Here is a 20659-nt window from a genome sequence, read left to right as displayed (position 1 = left end):
TTGAACCGCTGCAGTCCATTCACAATTGATATTCATGATTTAGATGAGGGAACTAAATGTAATATCTCCAAATTTGCAGATGACACAAAACTGGGTGGGAGGGTGAGTTGTGAGGAGGATGCAGAGAGGCTTCAGGGTGATTTGGACAAGTTGAGTGAGTGGGCTAATGCATGGCAGATGCAGTATAATGTGGATAAATGTGAGGTTATCCACTTTGGTAGCAAAAACAGGAAGGCAGATTATTATCTGAATGGCTATAAACTGAGAGAGGGGAATATGCAGCGAGACCTGGGTGTTCTCGTACACCAGTCGCTGAAGGTAAGCATGCAGGTGCAACAGGCGGTAAAAAAGGCAAATGGTATGTTGGCCTTCATAGCAAGAGGGTTTTAGTACAGAAGCAGGGATGTCTTGCTGTAATTATACAGGGCCTTGGTGAGGCTGGAATATTGTGTGCTTTTTTGGTCTCCTTATCTGAGGAAGGATGTTCTTGCTATAGAGGAAGTGCAGCGAAGGTTTACCAGACTGATTCCTGGGATGGTGGGACTGACATATGAGGAGAGATTGAGTCGGTTTGGATTATATTCGCTGGAGTTCAGAAGAGTGAGGGGGGATCTCAGAAACCTATAAAATTCTACAGACTTGACAAGCTAGAGGCAGGAAGGATGTTCCCGATGGTGGGGAAGTCCAGAACCAAGGGTCATAGTCTTAGGATACGGGGTACAGCTTTCAGGACTGAGATGAGGAGAAATTTCTTCACCCAGAGAGTGGTGAGCCTGTGGAATTCACTACCACAGAAAGCAGTTGAGGCCAAAACATTGTATGTTTTCAAGAAGGAGTTAGATGTAGCTCTTGGGTCTAAAGGGATCAAAGGGTATAGGGGGAAAGCCGGAACAGGTTACTGAGTTGGATGATCAGCCATGATCATAATGAATGTCGGGGCAGGCTCGAAGGGCCAAGTGGCCTACTCCTGCTCCTATTTTCTATGTGGGGTAGTTACACCCACAGTGCTGTTTGGAAGAGTTGCATAATGACTGACCTGTAAGTGGCGGAGGGTTGAGATTTGAATTTTCATCCAACAATTTTATCTAATCTTTACAGCAACAACGTGGTTCCCATAAGCAAACCAAATTTCATATGAACCTAAACCTGGTCCCATTACATGCTATGCCAAAGACGTTACATAGAATTGCATAGAATGTACAGCACAGAAACAGGCCATTTGGTCCAACTGGTCCATGCTGATATTTATGCTTGATATGAGCCTCCTTCGACCTCTTTACATCTAACCCTATCAGCATAATCTTCCACATCTTTTTCCGTTATGTTCTTATTAAGTTTCCCCTTAAATGCTTCTATGCAATTTGCCCCAACTGTTTCAGTGAGTTCCACAAACCAATCACTCTCTGGCAAAGAGGTTTCTCCACAATTCCCGATTGGATTTATTTGTGATTACATATATTTATGGTCCCTAGTTTTAGTTTCCACCCCCCCCCCCCCACCCCGACCAATAAGTGTAAACATCTTGGGAGAATTTTAACACCCTGTGATGGGCACGGAGAGGGTTAGTGTGGGGGTGGGGGGCGCATTAAATTTCAAAAGTCTGTAACCTGACTCCTTTCCTCCTCAAAGATGCCCACTTCTGGTTTTAATGGAAGCAAGTAACTAACTTTCACTCAAGGAGCGGGTCATTTATTTAAATATGCTAATGCTAATGAGTCTGCATGCCTCAAATTCTAGCAGCCAATCGGATTTAACAGCTGCAGGCCGGGTTTCCCCGGGCTTGGGAAACTTGATAGCTGAAGGATAGGCAGGATTGGCTGGAGCTGGAAAGTAAGTGTCTTTACAGCATAGCTTGTGCGCCAGGAGGAGCAGCAGTGCTTCCTCTTGGCCCTTCAAACAACCCTGCTTCCCTGCACTCCCACCATGCCCCACCAACCGCCACCCCCGCCGCCCCCCCCCCCAATCTCTCACGACCCGCAATCTCTCCCCGACCCATGTTCTACCCAAACCTGTGCTGTCTGCCCCGCCAAAAGTAATGGTGTGTTTTATTGATGCGTTGAATAATATACAGAAGCAATAATGCACATCAAGGGCTGAATTGAATGAGCCTGCTGCCAATCCCAGCGGCGGGCCCAGAAATGGGCACCGTTACCGTCCATCACGTGGGTGCCGCCGCCTCAGCACGATCATGCATGTGGGCGGCCTTATTGCATAGAGGAGATGCGGCCACCCCTCCCCACCCACCCCAATCAAGTGGCGGGGGCAGGATGCGAGTCGCTGATTAAGGCATCAAAAGACTCTGGTGCAGGTGTTCGCACCATGTTTAATAGACTGCCAGCTCTGCAATCACTCCTTCCTCAGAGTCATTTGCAGCTTTGTGCAGCTTAAAACTTTGCTTGACGGATTCCTAGACCCCTCCCCCCCACCACCCACCAACCCCCTGAGGAGTTCAGGAAAGGATGGCCGAGGCAAGACGAAGGGTGGCCCCACGGTTCAGTGATTCCTCCCTGCAACTTCTCCTCCAGGCTGCCAGGGAAAGGCGGAAGGTTCTCTTCCTCAGCGATGGCAAGAAGTTCTCCTGCCTGACAAAGCAAGCCTGGGTGAAGATCACAAAGGAAGCCAGCTGTGGGGTCACACAACTCAACTGGGTCCAGTGCAGGAAGAGGGTCATCAACCTCCTGTGTTCTGCCAAGGTGAGTGCTCCATACCAGTCGCCTTTTTGGGCATTCCATGTTACTACACGGGAGGATGTGCGACATGGGGAGGGTGACACTATCGCGGCGATGGCAGAGGGGCAAGGTTAGGACCTCATCCTGACAGATGCATGTCTGCATTTCAGCCCACAGGACAGCGTCCTTCATAGCTCACCCCCATTAACTCCCCTGACAGCGTGTGTCAGCATGAGAGATTTCAGATTCCCCAGTAGAGGACGAGTGGCTGACACTAGCAGAAATGTCATGTTGATCTCTCTGCCAATCTCTAATATCTCCATCCTTCCTCTTGCAGGACAAGAGGGCCCACAATAGGAGGGAGACAAACAGGACTGGCAAAAATGTCCCTGTTCTGTGTCCCCTCACCACCGCCAAGGAAGAGGCCTTGAACTTGGCAGTGACCCAAGGCAGCCATGCATTTTCGGAGAGAGAGACTGGAGTCTCTGCATAAGAGAGTGAGGATTGGCCTCCATCGACAGACAGTTCACTTCTGGAGAGCCCATCACACGTGGTTGACATGATGAGATCTGCACAGCCTAACCCACACATATTTGTGTTCTCTCATGCAGGTTGGCATCCACAGGAGACCACAGCCATAGTGGGACAGTCTTCCACCTCTGAGGAGGAGGACAACTCAGAGGATGCACCTCACCATGACTCTCCTGCACCTTACATTAGCACAGATACTTTCACCTTGGTGGCTGCCTGCTTGGTTTTAGAATCAGGGTCACAAGCTGGTGAGAGCACTATGTGCTCGCCCAAGCAGCTAGCTGATGCTGTAGACAGCTGAGGCCTCTGACAGTCGGAGGACTGTGGGTGGTCAGGCCTATTCTGAGCCCCAGGCTCATGATGAACGTCTGGTGTTGACAGCACAAGGTATACTAGAGTTACAAAGAGAGGTAAGGCAACACATGGCAGAGATGCCAGAGGCAGTACGCAGCCATGAGCAGACGATGGAGTAGTCCATCCATGCCATGAGATCCGCCATGTCTCAGGCATGTGAATGCATGGCTTTCTCTATCGAGAGGTGGGCGACCCTCATGGAGAGTCAGATCCCATAGATATGCACAGATCTGCACACCATCGCCTTGGCCATGGGCTCGACGCAGCAGTGGCAAGACGAGAGAAGGAACAGGAGCCTGGAGACTTCTCCTGCTCCTCATGCTTCTCTGGTAAGTTGAGAGGTTCAAGTGAGGCTTGAAAGGGAGGAGGAGAGGCTGACCTTCACATCAGGGGGCTCCCCTCAGGGTGTTCCAAGTGTGGACACTGGCTCCACTCACAAACATTTTTTTAAAAAACACCTAGTTACACTTTGGGACTCAAGGGTGTAGATGATATGTAATGTCGTCATCAATTAAAAATTATTTTGTGCAACTCATTGCCAACATTGTCTGAATGCCATGCTCCATTATGCCTTACTTGTAAGATGCTGGCTTCTCCCTTCCCCCTTACTGCAATGCCTATATGATGACAGTTTCATTAACATATGTTTTCCTATGAACATTACTGCACATTGTAGCTGGTCACAAGTTGGGGAACACAAGTGCAAAGGAGGCGACAGAAATCATGCCTGAAGGTGAGTGTTTATTGCATTCTCAGGGAGTGGACATCAGGGTGGCTGGAAACAGATAATTATGAGTTTCTCTGTTGCCTCCTTTGTGTCGCTTTACCTGTCTGGCCTCCAGCACCGTGTCTTCAACATCCATTGCTGCTTGCTCCTCTCCCTCAACGGCATCCTCCTGGTCAGTGGATGAGTGTTGCTTAGGCACCTCATCATCATGTAAGGACACTTCACTCTACACTTCTAGATTGTGCAGAGCACAACAGATCACCATGATACACGACACCCTCACTGGAGCACACAGCAGGGCTCCACCAGATCAATCCAGGCTGTGGAATCTCATCTTCAATAACACAATGACCTGCTCGATGGTTGCTCGGTTGGAGCCGTGGCAATTGTTGTAACTCTCCTCTGCTGCATTACGAGGGCTCCTCATATAAGAAGGCAAGTCTTCAATGGATACCCTTTGTACCTGAGAATACATCCCTGAAGGCGACCAGGTGTAGTGGGGGGGGGCCTGAAAAGTTGTGGCGCCTGGAACTGTGGACATATGTAGGCATCGTGGCTGCTTCCTGGGAAGTGGGCACACTCCTGCAGGAAACGCTTTCGGTGGTTGCAGACCACTTGAATGGAAGACCTTTCTGTTGATGAAGGTTACCTGATGCAGCCACCCCCCCACACCCACACCCACACTAAACACTTGCAGAGCCCACCCAACACTCACACTAAACCCTTGCTCAGCACCCCCCCACATCCACACTAAACTCTTGCAGAGCCCCCCCACACCCACACTAAACCCTTGCTCAGCACCCCCCCACATCCACACTAAACTCTTGCAGAGCCCCCCCACACCCACACTAAACCCTTGCTGAGCCCCCCAACATCCACACTAAACCCTTGCTGAGCCCCCCAACATCCACACTAAACCCTTCCAGAGCCCCCCAACATCCACACTAAACCCTTGCTGAGCCCCCCAACATCCACACTAAACCCTTGCAAAGCCACCCCCCGCATCCACACTAAACCCTTGCTGAGCCCCCCAACATCCACACTAAACCCTTGCAAAGCCACCCCCAACATCCACACTAAACCCTTGCAGAGCCCCCCCGACACCCACACTAAACCCTTGCAAAGCCACCCCCCGCATCCACACTAAACCCTTGCAGAGCCCCCTCACACCCACAATAAACCCTTGCTGAGCCCCCCTGCATCCACAATAAACCGCTTGCAGAGCCCCCCACACCCACACTAAACACTTGCAGAGCCCCCCCCCGCATCCACACTAAACCCTTGCAGAGCCCCCCCCCACATCCACACTAAACCCTTGCAGAGCCCCCCCCCCCACATCCACACTAAACCCTTGCAGAGCCCCCCCCAACACCCACACTAAACCCTTGCAGAGCCCCCCCACACTAAACCCTTGCAGAGCCCCCCCCACACTAAACCCCTTGCAGAGCCCCCCCCCACACCCACACTAAACCCTTGCTGAGCCCCCCCCACACCCACACTAAACCCTTGCAGAGCCCCCCCAACATCCACACTAAACCCTTGCAGAGCCCCCCCAACATCCACACCAAACCCTTGCAGAGCCCCCCCAACATCCACACCAAACCCTTGCAGAGCCCCCCCAACATCCACACTAAACCCTTGCAGAGCACCCCCAACATCCACACTAAACCCTTGCAGAGCCCCCCCAACATCCACACTAAACCATTGCAGAGCCCCCCCAACATCCACACTAAACCCTTGCAGAGCCCCCCCAACATCCACACTAAACCCTTGCAGAGCCCCCCCAACATCCACACTAAACCATTGCAGAGCCCCCCCAACATCCACACTAAACCCTTGCAGAGCACCCCCAACATCCACACTAAACCATTGCAGAGCCCCCCCAACATCCACACTAAACCCTTGCAGAGCCCCCCCAACATCCACACCAAACCCTTGCAGAGCCCCCCCAACATCCACACTAAACCCTTGCAGAGCACCCCCAACATTCACACTAAACCCTTGCAGAGCCCCCCCAACATCCACACTAAACCCTTGCAGAGTCCCCCCAACATCCACACTAAATCCTTGCAGAGCCCCCCCACACTAAACCCCTTGCAGAGCCCCCCAACACCCACACTAAACCCTTGCAGAGCCCCCCCAACATCCACACTAAACCCTTGCAGAGCCCCCCCAACATCCACACCAAACCCTTGCAGAGCCCCCCCAACATCCACACCAAACCCTTGCAGAGCCCCCCCAACATCCACACTAAACCCTTGCAGAGCACCCCCAACATCCACACTAAACCCTTGCAGAGCCCCCCCAACATCCACACTAAACCATTGCAGAGCCCCCCCAACATCCACACTAAACCCTTGCAGAGCCCCCCCAACATCCACACTAAACCCTTGCAGAGCCCCCCCAACATCCACACTAAACCATTGCAGAGCCCCCCCAACATCCACACTAAACCCTTGCAGAGCACCCCCAACATCCACACTAAACCATTGCAGAGCCCCCCCAACATCCACACTAAACCCTTGCAGAGCCCCCCCAACATCCACACCAAACCCTTGCAGAGCCCCCCCAACATCCACACTAAACCCTTGCAGAGCACCCCCAACATCCACACTAAACCCTTGCAGAGCCCCCCCAACATCCACACTAAACCCTTGCAGAGTCCCCCCAACATCCACACTAAATCCTTGCAGAGCCCCCCCACACTAAACCCCTTGCAGAGCCCCCCAACACCCACACTAAACCCTTGCAGAGCCCCCCCAACATCCACACTAAACCCTTGCAGAGCCCTCCCGACACCCACACTAAACCCTTGCAGAGCCCCCCAACACCCACACTAAACCCCTTGCAGAGCCCCCCAACACCCACACTAAACCCTTGCAGAGCCCCCCCAACATCCACACTAAACCCTTGCAGAGGCCTCCCGACACCCACACTAAACCCTTGCAGAGCCCCCCCAACATCCACACTAAACCCTTGCAGAGCCCCCCCCACACCCATACTAAACCCTTGCAGAGCCCCCCCAACATCCACACTAAACCCTTGCAGAGCTCCCCCCACACCCACACTAAACCCTTGCAGAGCCCCCCCAACATCCACACTAAACCCTTGCAGAGCCCCCCCAACATCCACACTAAATCCTTGCAGAGCCCCCCCACACTAAACCCCTTGCAGAGCCCTTCCAACACCCACACTAAACCCTTGCAGAGCTCCCCCAACATCCACACTAAACCCTTGCAGTGCCCCCCCAACAGCCACACTAAACCCTTGCAGAGCCCCCCCACACCCACACTAAACCCTGACCTGTTGCAGAGCCCCCCCAACACCCACACTACACCCTTGCAGAACCCCCACACCCACACTAAACCCTGGCCTGTTGCAGAGCCCACTGCAACACAATCCGACAATGGATTCTGAACCCCCCCCCCCACCCCCTCTATGCAGCAATGCTCAAGACTGCTTCCCAGTGGGGCAATATGAACTCTTGTCTCGGTGTCACCAGGTTTTAATGGTTGGGAACCCGAAGGGATGTGAGTGACGCTCGCTGTTCACAAAATTGGAAGCCTGTCATTAAATTGTAATTAATTATATATAAATACATTTAAAAGAGCAGTTCAGCAACCTAAAGTAGGTCTCCTCACATTGGGGCCTCAATGCCGCAGTGGTGCTTTCTTGCCATTGACAAAATCCAAACTCAAGGTCACAAAGTCAAATTTTCGGGTGGACAGTTTTTTTGTGATTCTCCATCCCCCCATGCCACCTTGCCCACCTTAAACACCTGCACTAAATTCTGCTCCAAGTTACTGGGAATGCAATCCCCACTCTATAAAACTTGTCCAGGAGGAATTGGAGGCCATAAAAGTAAAATATTCAAATTCTCTTTTCTGGTGTCCACAGGAGCAGGAAAGTCTGGGCCTCTGCTACCCCAGGCACCTGCCACCCACCCTCATTCCACCTTTTAAAAATCTAACCCCTCACCCCCACCACCCCAACCCCACGCCCACTCACTGCCCAGCTGTTACTTACCTGAGTGCCAGATGACTGCTGGACGGCTGCCTCTTTACGCTCATTTCAAGTGGGTAGCTGGCTGGCGGGATGCAAATGAGGCCCAGCAGCAAATATTGGCCGTGCCTCCCACAGGGACTCACCCCATCATTCCACTAGCTTCATCTCTGGGAATTAAAATTCCCCTTCTGATCTCTGGACAATACTGGGGCTGAGAAACTATATGTCAATTATGCCAGGGAAATCCATTAATTTTATAGCTATTCCATTGTGTCATGTTAATGGACGTAATGTCTAATTATTGCCACTTCCCTGCATACAATATGCTTCAATGTTTTAGCCATCAAAGAGTTATTTCATTTATCTCTTCCCTTGACTGTAAACCTGCATGTATCAGGCAAACTAGCTAACAAGCAGTTATTGAATGAATTAATTTCTGAACCAAAGTGTTGATGCAAAGAAAAAGCATTCATCAAGAACAGGCATCTCCTGTTGCCATGGTCTTATTCTGCAGTCACTAATATCTACTGGTCACAAAATCATTGTGCTTTCCTTAAAGATTTAGCTGACTGACGTTTTTTTTTAATTCATTTTTGGGGATTTGGGTGTCACTGGCCAGGCCAGCATTTATTGCCCATCCCTAATTGCCCTTGAGAAGGTGGTGGTGAGCTGCCTTCTTGAACCGCTACAGTCCATGTGAGGTAGGTACACCCACAGTGCTGTTAGGAAGGGAGTTCCAGGATTTTGACCCAGCGGCAGTGAAGGAACGGCGATATAGTTCCAAGTCAGGATGGTGTGTGGCTTGGAGGGGAACTTGCAGGTGGTGGTGTTCCCATGCATCTGCTGCTCTTGCCCTTCTAGGTGGTCGAGGTTGTGTGTTTGGAAGGTGCTGTCTAAGGAGCCTTGTGCGTTGCTGCAGTGCATCTTGTCGATGGTACACACTGCTGCCACTGTGCATCGGTGGTGGAGGGAGTGAATGTTTGTGGATGGGGTGCCAGTCAAGCGGGCTGCTTTGTCCTAGATGGTGTCAAACTTCTTGAGTGTTGTTGGAGCTGCACCCATCCAGGCAAGTGGAGAGTATTCGATTACACTCCTGACTTGTGCCTTGTAGATGGTGGACAGGCTTGGGGAGTCAGGAGGTGAGTTACTTGCCACAGAATTCCTAGCCTCTGACTTGCTCATGTATCCACAGTATTTATATGGCTACTCCAGTTCAGTTTCTGGTCAATGGTAACCCCCAGGATGTTGATAGTGGGGTATTCAGCAATCTTAATGCCATTGAACGTCAAGGGGAGATGGTTAGATTCTCTCTTGTTGGAGATGGTCATTGCCTGGCACTTGTGTGGTGCGAATGTTATTTTCCACTTATCAGCCCAAGCCTGGATATTGTCCAGGTCTTGCTGCATTTCTGCATGGACTGCTTCAGTATCTGAGGAGTCGCAAATGGTGCTGAACATTGACTGAAGGATTTATCCTATCTAAAATTATTTGGCATATAAAATACAAATATCTCCCTATTTTGCCACACTTTGGTCAGACTCCAATAAACTTAGTCCAGTGGTAACTCATGTTAAATGGAAAGATAAATAGTCATCAACTTGAAATGTTAACACTACCTTCCTCTCTCCACAGTGTTTCCAGTATTTTCTGCTGCTATTTTTATTTTAAATGGAAAGTTACTGTCTTACTCTCCCTCTAAGCTGCTAATTTTCACTGGCCAATGGCCATTTGTGATCCTTGGACAAATTGTCCTGAAGTGAGAAAAAAGGAAACTCAGAACAATCTCTTTAGGAATGAAGCATCTGACGGCAGGTTTCCGAAAGGTTGTGAGAAATTCATCTCAGCACAATAAAATAATGAAAGCCAAATAAGGCCAAGTTCAATGGAAATTTTTTCTCATTGTTAAGAGAAATTGTCTGTCATATTTACAAATAGAGGCAATAGTGATAAAAGCTTTTATCTGTAAATTAGCTAACGATTTGGTGTTGGAACTTCACAGGTATTGTAAAAAGAAGTTCTGAAAGGCAATAACATAATTGCATATTTTTCCTTCACAGGAGCTGCAAGGAATCAATCATCTTGACAGTTGTTCAACCATACCCTGTAAGTATAAACTTGCTTTTATTCTGTTTAATATCTGTTCCTTCTGTTTTTCTTTTCCTGCTCAAGCTTTTAGTCATACAGGAATAGGAATTTGTCTTTCCAAATGTTTAGAAAACAACGTGGCATTTTGGGGTAAACTTTCATCTTTACTTTCCTCCAGGAGCATATTGGAAATGTAGGCAAAACCTCCACTGATTTTCAGTTAATGATAAAAAAAAATTGTGCATTTATGTAGCACCTTTCTGACCTCAGCACTGTGGGTGGACCTACACCACATGGACTGCAGCGGTTCAAGAAAGCGGCTCACCAGCACCTTCTCGAGGGCAATTAGGGATGGACAATAAATGCTGGCCTTGCCAGAAACACCCACATGCCATGTACAAATAAAAAAAGTCCCAAAAAACTTTACAGCCAATTTAGTACTTTTGAGGTGTAGTCAGTGTAGGAAACATGACAGCCAATTTGCAGACAACAAGCTCCCGCAAACAGCAATGCAATAATGGATAAATAATTTATTTTATTGATGTTGATTGAGGGATAACTATTGACCAGGACACTGAGGTCAGCTTTCCCATTTGATCTTTTACATCCACCTGAGAGAGCAGACAAGGCCTCGGTTTAACGTCACATCTGAAAGATGACAGCTCTGACAATGCAGCAACCCCTCAGCATTGCATTGAAGTTTTAGCCTAGATTTCCTTCTCAAGTCTTTGGATTGGGGTTTGAACCCATGATCGTCTGACTTAGAAGCAAGAGTTCCAACACTGAGTCACAGCTGACACCTAATGGTGTGGTGCAGTAATGGACAGAATATGTTGGGCAGCACGCATCCAAATTCCTGATATTCACTCCCAACACATGAAGCTCTGCCCCAGAAATACTAAAGATGAAAGTTTACTGCTATGTTTTCTCATTCGCTTTTTGAATTTGACCAGCAGTACAGCTCTCTTAAAGACCCCAGCAATGAAGCTCAAATTCATCCTTAAGGTGTTAGTTTATGAAATGAAACATAGAACTTTACAATAATATTAACCACTATAAATGTTCTGCCATTCTCTCATGTTTTGAGGTGTCTTCAGTGCAGACACTCTGTTTTGCTACTGTAGTGAGCCAAGTAAAGCTCGATTGCTCTAGACTGTGAAAATATCTCAAAATGTGATAAAAGCCATACTTTTTGAAGATGTCAGTTGAAATTGTTCTATAATTGGCTCTCAGAATGGAAGTGAGATGAGGCTCGAAACCTCACAGTGATGCTTTGTGGAATTGAGGAGTCCATCCGATTATCACAGTGACAGACAACTACAGGTTGGGTGCCAGAGGACTGGAGGACAGCTAACGTTGTACCATTGTTTAAAAAGGCAGTAAGGGATAGACCAAATAATTATAGGCCAGTCAGCCCAACCTTGGTGGTGGGAAAATTATTGGACAAAATTCTGTTGGACAGGATAAATCTTCATTTAGGAAGACACGGATTAATCAAAGACAGTCAGCACAGATTTGTTAAGGGAAGGTCGTGTCTGACTAACATGATTGAAGTTTTCGATGAGGTAACAAGGAGGGTCAATGAGGGTAGTGCATTCGATATAGTCTTTATGGATTTTAACAAGGCTTTTGATAAAGTCTGACATGGCAGACAGTTTACAAAAGTAAAAGCCCATGGGATCCAAGGCAAAGTGGCAAGTTGGATCCAAAATTGGCTAAGAGGCAGGAAGCTGACTGGAAGGCTACATCCAGTGGGGTTCCGCAGGACTCAGTACTAGGTCCCTTGTTTTTTGTGGTATATAACAACGATCTGGACTTGAATGTAGCAAGCACGATCAAAAAGCTTGCAGACAATACAAAAATTGGCCGTGTGATTGATAATGAAGAAGAAAGCTGCATATTGCAAAAAGCTATCAATGAACTAGTCAAGTGGGCAAAACAGTGACAAATGGAGTTCAGTCTGGAGAAGTATGAGGTATTGCATCTGGGGAAGGCTAACAAAGCAAGGGAATACATAATAAATGGTAGGATACTGAGAAGTGTAGAGGAACAGAGGAATAAAAGCAAAATACTGCGGATGCTAGAATTCTGAAATAAAAACAAGAAATGCTGGAAATATTCAGCAGGTCTGGCAGCATCTGTGGAGAGAGAAGCAGAGTTAACATTTCAGGTCAGTGACCCTTCTTCAGAACTGGCAAATATTAGAAATGTCAAAGATTATAAGCTGGTAAAGTGGGGGTGGGGCAAGAGATAACAAAGGAGAAGGTGTAGATAGGATAAGGTCATAGAATAGCTGACTAGAAGGTCATGGAGCAAAGGCAAACAATATGTTAATGCTGTGTTGAAAGACAAAGCATTAGTACAGATAGGGTGTTAATGGACTGAAATTGAACAGCAGCAAGTACAAACATGAAAAAAAACAGTGGGTAGGCAAACTGAACAAACTAAGATGAAATAAAATAAACACACAAAAAAATGTAAAAAAAAAAGAAGAAAAAATAACTAAAAATGAAAGTAAAATGGGGGGCCTGTCATGCTCTGAAATTATTAAACTCAATGTTCAGTCCAGCAGGCTGTAGTGTGCCTAATCGGTAAATGAGATGCTGTTCCTCAAGCTTGCGTTGATGTTCACTGGAACACTGAAGCCCAGGATAGAGATGTGAGCATGAGAGCAGGGGGGAGTGTTGAAATAGCAAGCAACCGGAAGCTCGGGGTCCTGCTTGCGGACTGAGCGGAGGTGTTCCACAAAGCGGTAACCAGAACGTTCAGCATCAGAGAGGGGGAGGTCAGAGGGTATAGTGAATACACAGTAAGGGGTCAGATCAGAAGGGGTGGGGTCTGAGGGAAGTGAAGGGGAAGGAGGATCTGGAGGAGCATTCGTCCCCATCAGCTGCCGGAGCTTGCGTTCCTTGACATCTGAAAGGAAAAGAGGAACCTTGGAGTACGTGTCCACAGATCCCTGAAGGTGGCTGGACATGTAGATAAGGTGTTCCAAGAAGACATACGGGATACTTGCCTTTGTTAGCAGAGGCATAGAATACAAGAGCTGGGAAGTTATGCTGGAACCGTATAAAATCCTAGTTAGGCCACAGCTGGAGTACTGCTTGCAGTTCTGGTCACCATGCTATAGGAAAGGTGTGATTTTACTAGAGATGTTACAGAGGAGATTTACGAGGGTGTTGCCTGGATTGGAGAATTTTAGTTATGAGGAAAGATTGGACAGACTAGGGTTGTTTTCTTTGGAACAGAGGAGGCTCAGGGAAGGCCTAATTGAAGTGTATAAAATTGTGAGGGATCTAGATAGAGTGAATAGGAAGGCCCTATTCCCCTTGGTTGAGGGGTCCATAATCATGGGGAATAGATTTAGTGTAAGAGGTAGGAGGTTTAGAAGGGATTCGAGGGGAAATATTTTCACCCAGAGATTGGTGGGGATCTGGAACTCACTGCCTGAAAGGGTGGTAGAGGCAGAAACACTCACAACATTTAAAAAGTACTTGGATATGTTGTACTTGCAGTGCCATAAGCTACAAGGCTACTGAGCGAAAGCTGGAAAGTGAAATTAGGCTGGATGGCTACTTTTCAGTCAGCAGGGACACAATGGGCTCAATGGCCTCCTTCTGTGCCGTAAATTTATGATTTCTATGATTTTAAACTAAATTCTAAATTCTATGATTTCATCCTATAACATCACTCAAATATGCTCATTCATGAATTGTCTTTGTCATACAGTTTTTTCACAAACGATTTGTTATCATGAGTGCATATAAACGTAACATAACACCAACACCTTATAACATTATAATTTTAACATGATGCCATAACTTTAACTTACATTTTATTTTTTTTCTATCTTTAGTTATATCCCTCCCACGACCTTTTAGATTCCTTTGTGCAAAGCACCATTCTCATTTTAGAAAGGTAGGAGAAATAGTCAAGTATCAATCTGCAGCAACTTGTCATCCAGGATCATAGAGTTGTCAATAGAGGATGTTATAGTGACCTCATCAAAGATGTTATTTACATGGCAGTTGAGGTTCATGATGTAGTTCATGAGTGAAGAAATCTTGATTCAGTATTAAGTTAGACTCAGTAGATAGGTTTTTTCCATTTTTGGCTGGGTTACTAGATGTACTCTTTAGAAATGGATGCCTAGCTCCCCAATATTTTATTTGCAAATCTGTGCGGTGGAAAACAACTTTGGCTTCCATCATGTTTCCCTCATTTACCCAGTTCAAACACTGGACGTGAGGACCATATGTTAGGTTGAAGCATGCAGGCATCCTGAGTTCAGAGGTCAGTGGAGTCATCCTTAGAGGTTCAAGAGAAGAGGGGCTTGTATCAGACTGTGGATGAGCACAGCTCCCATTACCAGAAGAAAACAGCCAGCTCAGTAGCTCCCTCTTCCGCCTGCTGCAGCAAGTTTTTGCCCCATCTCGCATGACTTCTCCAACAAAGGCCAGAGAGATCACTACCCTAATTCAAATTACACCAATGCAAAAATAGGGCTAGAGTCAGGGGAAAATCTGCATGGCAGGCAGCCTTTCTGCCTCCATGTCATTCCAAGGTGGCATTTTATCTGCAGTGCCCACAAATGTATGAAACAGGTGACTGGTGCATTGGTCACTTCAATTCAACACTTCAATCTCCTTTCTCATAATAAAAGCAATAAAAGCATGATAAAGCTGCCCAGTGTGACCACACAGCTATATTTCCCAAAATATAAGGGTTATTGATGGCAGTTATGTGACCATGTGACAGTAATAGCAAATTCCTGTTCTAAATTCACAATGACAAAAAAGGAACAAATTTTAGAATGTCGGCTCTAGGACAGACATTCCAACAGAGTTTTTATGACAAGATGCAAACTGTGTGTGATAGTTGAATGGTTGTGTGTATTTTATGCATGGAAGTGAATGAGAAGAGAACCAGACATAAAGTGATAGAGTTTTTGCTTAGGACCACTTAGACCACTTAGAACAGGTTCAGAGGCAGTGGGGTGGGGGCGGGGAGTCTGCAAAATGCAAACAAATATGTTTGACCAGATGTCCAACATCTTTGCATCTCTTCTGGATTTTACCGAGGCAACCACGGAGCGCACACTTTGCATTATCAAAGCAGCAGGACAGCAATTAAGGTTTTTAAAAGGCCAATTAACTGGAATTTTACAGCACAATTTTGATTTTACTGACTGCACAGGGGAACCATGGAGCTTCAGAGCCTCGCCTGGTTAAAGCAGGTGGCCAAGAAATGGGAGAACAGTGCTGGCTATCTCAGCCAGCCATCCAGAGAGCCAGCATCTCAATAGAAGGCATAGGAGAGAGGCTACCTGCCATGAGCCTCATGCACCCAGGCTATGGGGCCCCTGTTGAGGAGGAGGAGCAGCTCAATGGGAGGTGGGTCCAGGCACCGGCAGGGACACATCAGCAACCTCAGGATCAACAAGAGGGCCCGCTTCAGGGTGGGCACACTGGAGAAGGGTGCAGAGGGGCACGGCAATGGTCTCCTGCATGCAGAAGAAGCTATCCCCAAGAAAGAATCTACCGTCCAAAGCTGAGCTATCTCCAGATGTCCGGGCAGCAGTGTCAGCAAAGACTGTGACTCTCCAGGGAGGCAATCACTGATCTCTGCGCATGCTGCAGTACAAACTGAGACCCATGGGGGTTGGTGGACATCCAAGTGACGCTGAATATTCCCACGGCTCTCAACTTTTACGCCTCTTGCTCTTTCCAGGGATCCACTGGGGACATGTGTGGGACCTGCCAGGCCGTGCCCATCAGTGCATCAAGGAGGTGACCAATGCCATTTTCAAGAGGGTCGGCGACTATGTGCCCTACCGCACCAATCCAGACAGCCAAGCGGAGAGGTCCATTGGGATCGAGGCCATCATTGAAGTCCCCTAGGTGCAGAGTTTGATCAACTTCTCGCATGTGGCCATCAGGTCTCCCATAGACCAGCCAGTGGCCTTCAACATAAAGCGCTTTCACTCGTTCAGATCCTTCAGGTATGTGCATGGTTCCCAGGAAGCAGCCACAATGCCTGCATACTTTGGCAGTCCTGGGTGCCACAGTTTTTCCGGCCCTGCCGCGCGCCTTCAAGGATGGATATTGGGAGACAAGGTCTACCCACTAAAGACATGGCTGCTCATGCCTGTGAGGAATCCACGCAGGGATGCAGAGGAGAGGTAAAACACCTGCCAAGGGTCAACCCGAGTAGCTACCAAGCAGGCCATTGGACTTTTGAAATTGCGATTCAGGTGCCAAAATCAATCCGGTGGAGCTCTTCAGTATGCCCTCACAAGGGTCTTGCATATTATGGTAGTCTGCTGTGCTCTGCACAACTTGGTACTGCAGAGAGGGGAGGTGTTGAACAATGAAGATATTGTGGATCATGATGCCTCTTCCAACAATGAGAATGTGGAGGAGGCTGCTGCCCAGACGATGCAAGGTGTAGGACCCTTGGATGACAGGCAAGGAGCAATGAGATACGCCCAAATGAGGCTTGGGATGTACTAATACAAAGACTTTTCTTGTGACCCTTATGTCCTTTCAGAAACATTCCAATAAAGCCTTACCTTTATGCAGTCCTGCTGCTGCCTCCTTCATCTTACACTGCATCACCCAGTGCCCTGGTGCACAGTGCACAGTGGCAAGGCTGAGAAATTCACCTACTGCGGCTTTGTCCATCACTTCCAGTCCATTGAGGGAGCAAGGCTGCAGATGAGATCTCACAGGGCTGCAAAAATTGGAAGGAGAAGCAACCAACAATGAGTGAACCCTTTATTGAATGGCACAACAGAAGCAAAGCTTAACATACACATAAACTAATCACCCATGAATCCCAAATGCAGCTAGGTGTTCTTCTTAACTTTCTTACGAGTGCTCCTACATAGTTTTGCTCCTGGGCTTACAACTGAGGTCGAAGCAGGCTGCTGATCGTGCTGTCCCATGGCTTGGGATGGCCTTGGCAGCTGTCCTCTGGCTACTTGAGGCCTGGAGGGCCCCAGCATGCTGAGGGGCTCCTGCACAGGTGCAGGTCCCTCTTATGTCGGCATGCCTACTCAAGGCACTGGTGTCGCTGGCAGAGGGGCTGAGAAGCCACTGTCCACACTTAGAGTGCTCTGAGAGGAGCCCCCAGAAGCAGAAGGTAGCTGCTTCTCCTCCCTTGCAAGGCTCCCTTGTACCAACCTGCTGACCTGAGAAGGATGAAGACCAGGTGGAGACTCCAAGCACCTCGGCCCCCTCTCGCTTTGCCATTGCTGCATTGAGCTCATGGACAAGGCGTGCAGGTCTGTATGTATCTCTGGCATCCATTGACTGGTTTTCTATATCTGGCTCTCCATGAGGGTCGCCAGTCTCTGGATGGAGGAAGCCAAGAGTGCACCCATAGGAGACATGGCAACACTCATGGCCTAGATGGATTCCTCCATTGTCCTTGCATGGGTGTACAGAGCCTCTGGAAGCTCCACCTGATGCTCCCTTACCTCTTGCTGTAGCTGCAGCATTTGCAGAGGCATGTCATCAGCCTGGAGCTTAGCATTGGCCTGGACTCCCACAGTCCTCCAACTATCAGTGGCCTCAGCTGTCACAGCCTCTGTCAGCTGCTCTGGCACGTCTGTGATGTGCTCACCAGATTACAATCCTGAATCTAATTGTGAACACATACCCACTGGCATGAGAGTCTCTGCACTGGTGGAGGATGCGGCGGAATGATGTGATGCTGCACTCTCTGAGGATCACGCCTGCTCCTCAGAGGTGCCTGACTGGCTCCCAGTCTCTCGAGCTGTCTGCGCTTCAGCATGACCCTAACCTGCATGAGAGAACTGATAGGTTGAAGGGTTAAGGGCTTCCCATTTTGTCATCCCAACTATCCCTACTGTGGAGCTTAATGTGTCCAGTGGTGGACACGTGAGCACTATGCCCAGTGTGTGCCAGATGCACCCTTGTGCCCCTGAACTCATTCATTCACCCTCAAGGGTTGGCACTCCAGCCTCACCATCAGCAATAGCACAGCCATCCTGGTACCCTGCCATTTCCAAGGCCACTGCCTCCATGGGGGTCAGGATGTACAGGTACGGTACCCCTCTGCTGGTCTTGGTCCTTTCTTTACTGTTGTGTGCTATCTTCTCCCACAAGCACATGAAAGAAGACTGTTAGTTTCCCCACTAAGACAAGCACAACGCCTATGCTGGCGGCAGCCCAGCAGCCCTTGATGGGGGCACACGCATGTCTCCTGCATATGGCCACTCTCGAGAGACCTTGTGGGGTTGGCAATGACAGATGGGCACATCTCACCAAAATACAGCCATGCCTCTGATAGGAGTACGCTGCTTCCTGATCCCTTTGCCACCGACTGGGTGGTCACTCCCTCTTCACCAAATGCACCCTCTCGCATTGCCACGTGCAAGGCCCAACATGAAAAGATGTGAGGACTGCTCACCTTGGCAAATTGAAGGATGTCATTGACTCGCTTGTGGCATTGAATTCAGGTTCTCTGGTGACCCCACAGCTGCTGACCTCCTCTATAATCTCCGCCCAGGCTTGCTTGGTCAGGTGGGTCGGTCTCCTCTTCCGGTCCCTGGGGAAAAGGACCTCCCGCCTTGCCCTTGCAGCCTGGAGGAGAACCTGCAGGGAGGCATCGCTGAACTGAGAGGCTGCACGGGGTCTTTTTTGGACCATTCTTGATGCAGGCTTCCAGTCAGCTCCTCGGCAGAAGGCAGCAGTCAGACAGAGGACTCTTGTGAGCAGTCAGCAGTGAATGCAGGGTTGGCAATCATTGCTGGCTCGCTTCCCACCTCTGATCAGTTGAATGGCCCCCACACATTCCCTGAGTTAATTGGCCGACCGCCATGAGAATGCGTGCGACCAGCCGCTGAATGTCCGACAGAGGCAGTACCCACTTCCAGCGCTGTCACTGGGGCATGTGGCCTTGCCACAAAATCCAGCCCATGGTTCAAGTTCCCCTCAAATTCATTTGCAAAATCACAAACATAAAATCTTCCAAGAAGCAGTGCATTCGGACCGCATTTTAGAATGTAATTGTTTATTTTTTTCTTTTCCATTAAAAAATATTCCTTGATATAATTAAGAGTGGTAACTTGGTGCAACTTTATTAATACAGCTGAAAATGGGTTTATCACAAAAAATAAGCCCTTTTAATAAGAGTGTCTAGTCCACCACCTGTGAGTAATCTGACTTTAAATAACTGAAAATTGACTTTATAAGACAATATAAAACCATTTACTGGTTTCATTGGTGTACACTAGCCAGTTTTTTAGTAAACCTTGACCCATGCCCATTGCTTCTGATGCAGGCAGCTCACAAATTTCATGCTGCCTGCTCATTACCTTGATTGTAGGATGTCACCAGTGCTAAGCGCGCTACAGAGTCGTTACATGCCTGAGCATGGAACACAAAACAATGAGAGGCCAGCACCGGTCAAAGCTCGCCCTCACCACTTGGAGTAAGCCTGCACCTCTTAAAGCGATGGTGCATTCTGTCTGCAACAGGTGCTGGAAGTGGTTGGGGAAGAGTGTCAAGCAGGAGGAATGTTGAAATATGGTGCAGTAGTGCAGAAAGTGTGCTCCAGGGTTCTCCGACACAGTGCTGGAGGCCTGGCTGCAGAAGGTGAACTGGAAGAAAGAGATGCTCAATCCACAGGAGACCAAGAGGGTCTCCAGACAAACACTCAGAAGGCAGTGGGAACAAATATTGCAGTCAATGCCTGGAGTCTAGCTCCAAGGACATGGATGCAGTGCCACAAGAAGTTTGATGACCTCACTCAAGTGATCAAGATCTTAAAATTTTCAAATACCTCTCACATTGCTCATTCACCACTGGCCTTTCACTCATCTGCCAACAATCTCTATCAACCACAGCTAGTACCTCACATTCATAGCTTCACTTCATCCTCACACACTTAACACTGCTGCAAGCCTCACACCCACATCTCACAGCTTGCACACACTGCCAGCTATTCAACCACGACAGGCACATCACCCAAAAACTTTGCACCACTTTCACTGACGCACTTCCGTCTCTCTTGCAGGACCAGGTGTCACACGATCACAAGCAGCAACACATAACCAGCGGGGGACAGGCACGGCTGCATGTCCTAACCAATGGAGAAAACAGTGTGAGCCACCATTGCAGCAGATATGATTGAACCCATGTCAGCAAGGTCAAAAGCATTAGAGATGATGGTTTGTCCATACCTAATCCTTCTTCTCACATCCCACTTCCTTCTCATCCCACATTCTGATCTGATTTACACGTTTCAGATGGTGTAAGCA

At 48.4% G+C, this 20659-nt stretch overlaps 1 protein-coding gene across 1 annotated transcript in view; it reads left to right on the top strand.

Annotated features, from left to right (window-relative positions):
- The window catches only part of frmpd4 (FERM and PDZ domain containing 4), a 703387-nt gene that overhangs the window by 593963 nt on the left and 88765 nt on the right, over positions 1–20659 (top strand). The window contains exon 5 of the mRNA XM_068039872.1: positions 10344–10389. Coding sequence (XP_067895973.1) covers positions 10344–10389 — 46 coding nt within the window. The remainder of the gene's footprint in view (positions 1–10343; positions 10390–20659) is intronic.

This window comes from Heterodontus francisci, chromosome 10, assembly GCF_036365525.1.
Source record: "Heterodontus francisci isolate sHetFra1 chromosome 10, sHetFra1.hap1, whole genome shotgun sequence".
NCBI classification, from domain to species: Eukaryota; Metazoa; Chordata; class Chondrichthyes; order Heterodontiformes; family Heterodontidae; genus Heterodontus; species Heterodontus francisci.
Note: the sequence above shows the minus strand (reverse complement) of the source record. Positions and strands in the feature narration are given on the sequence as shown.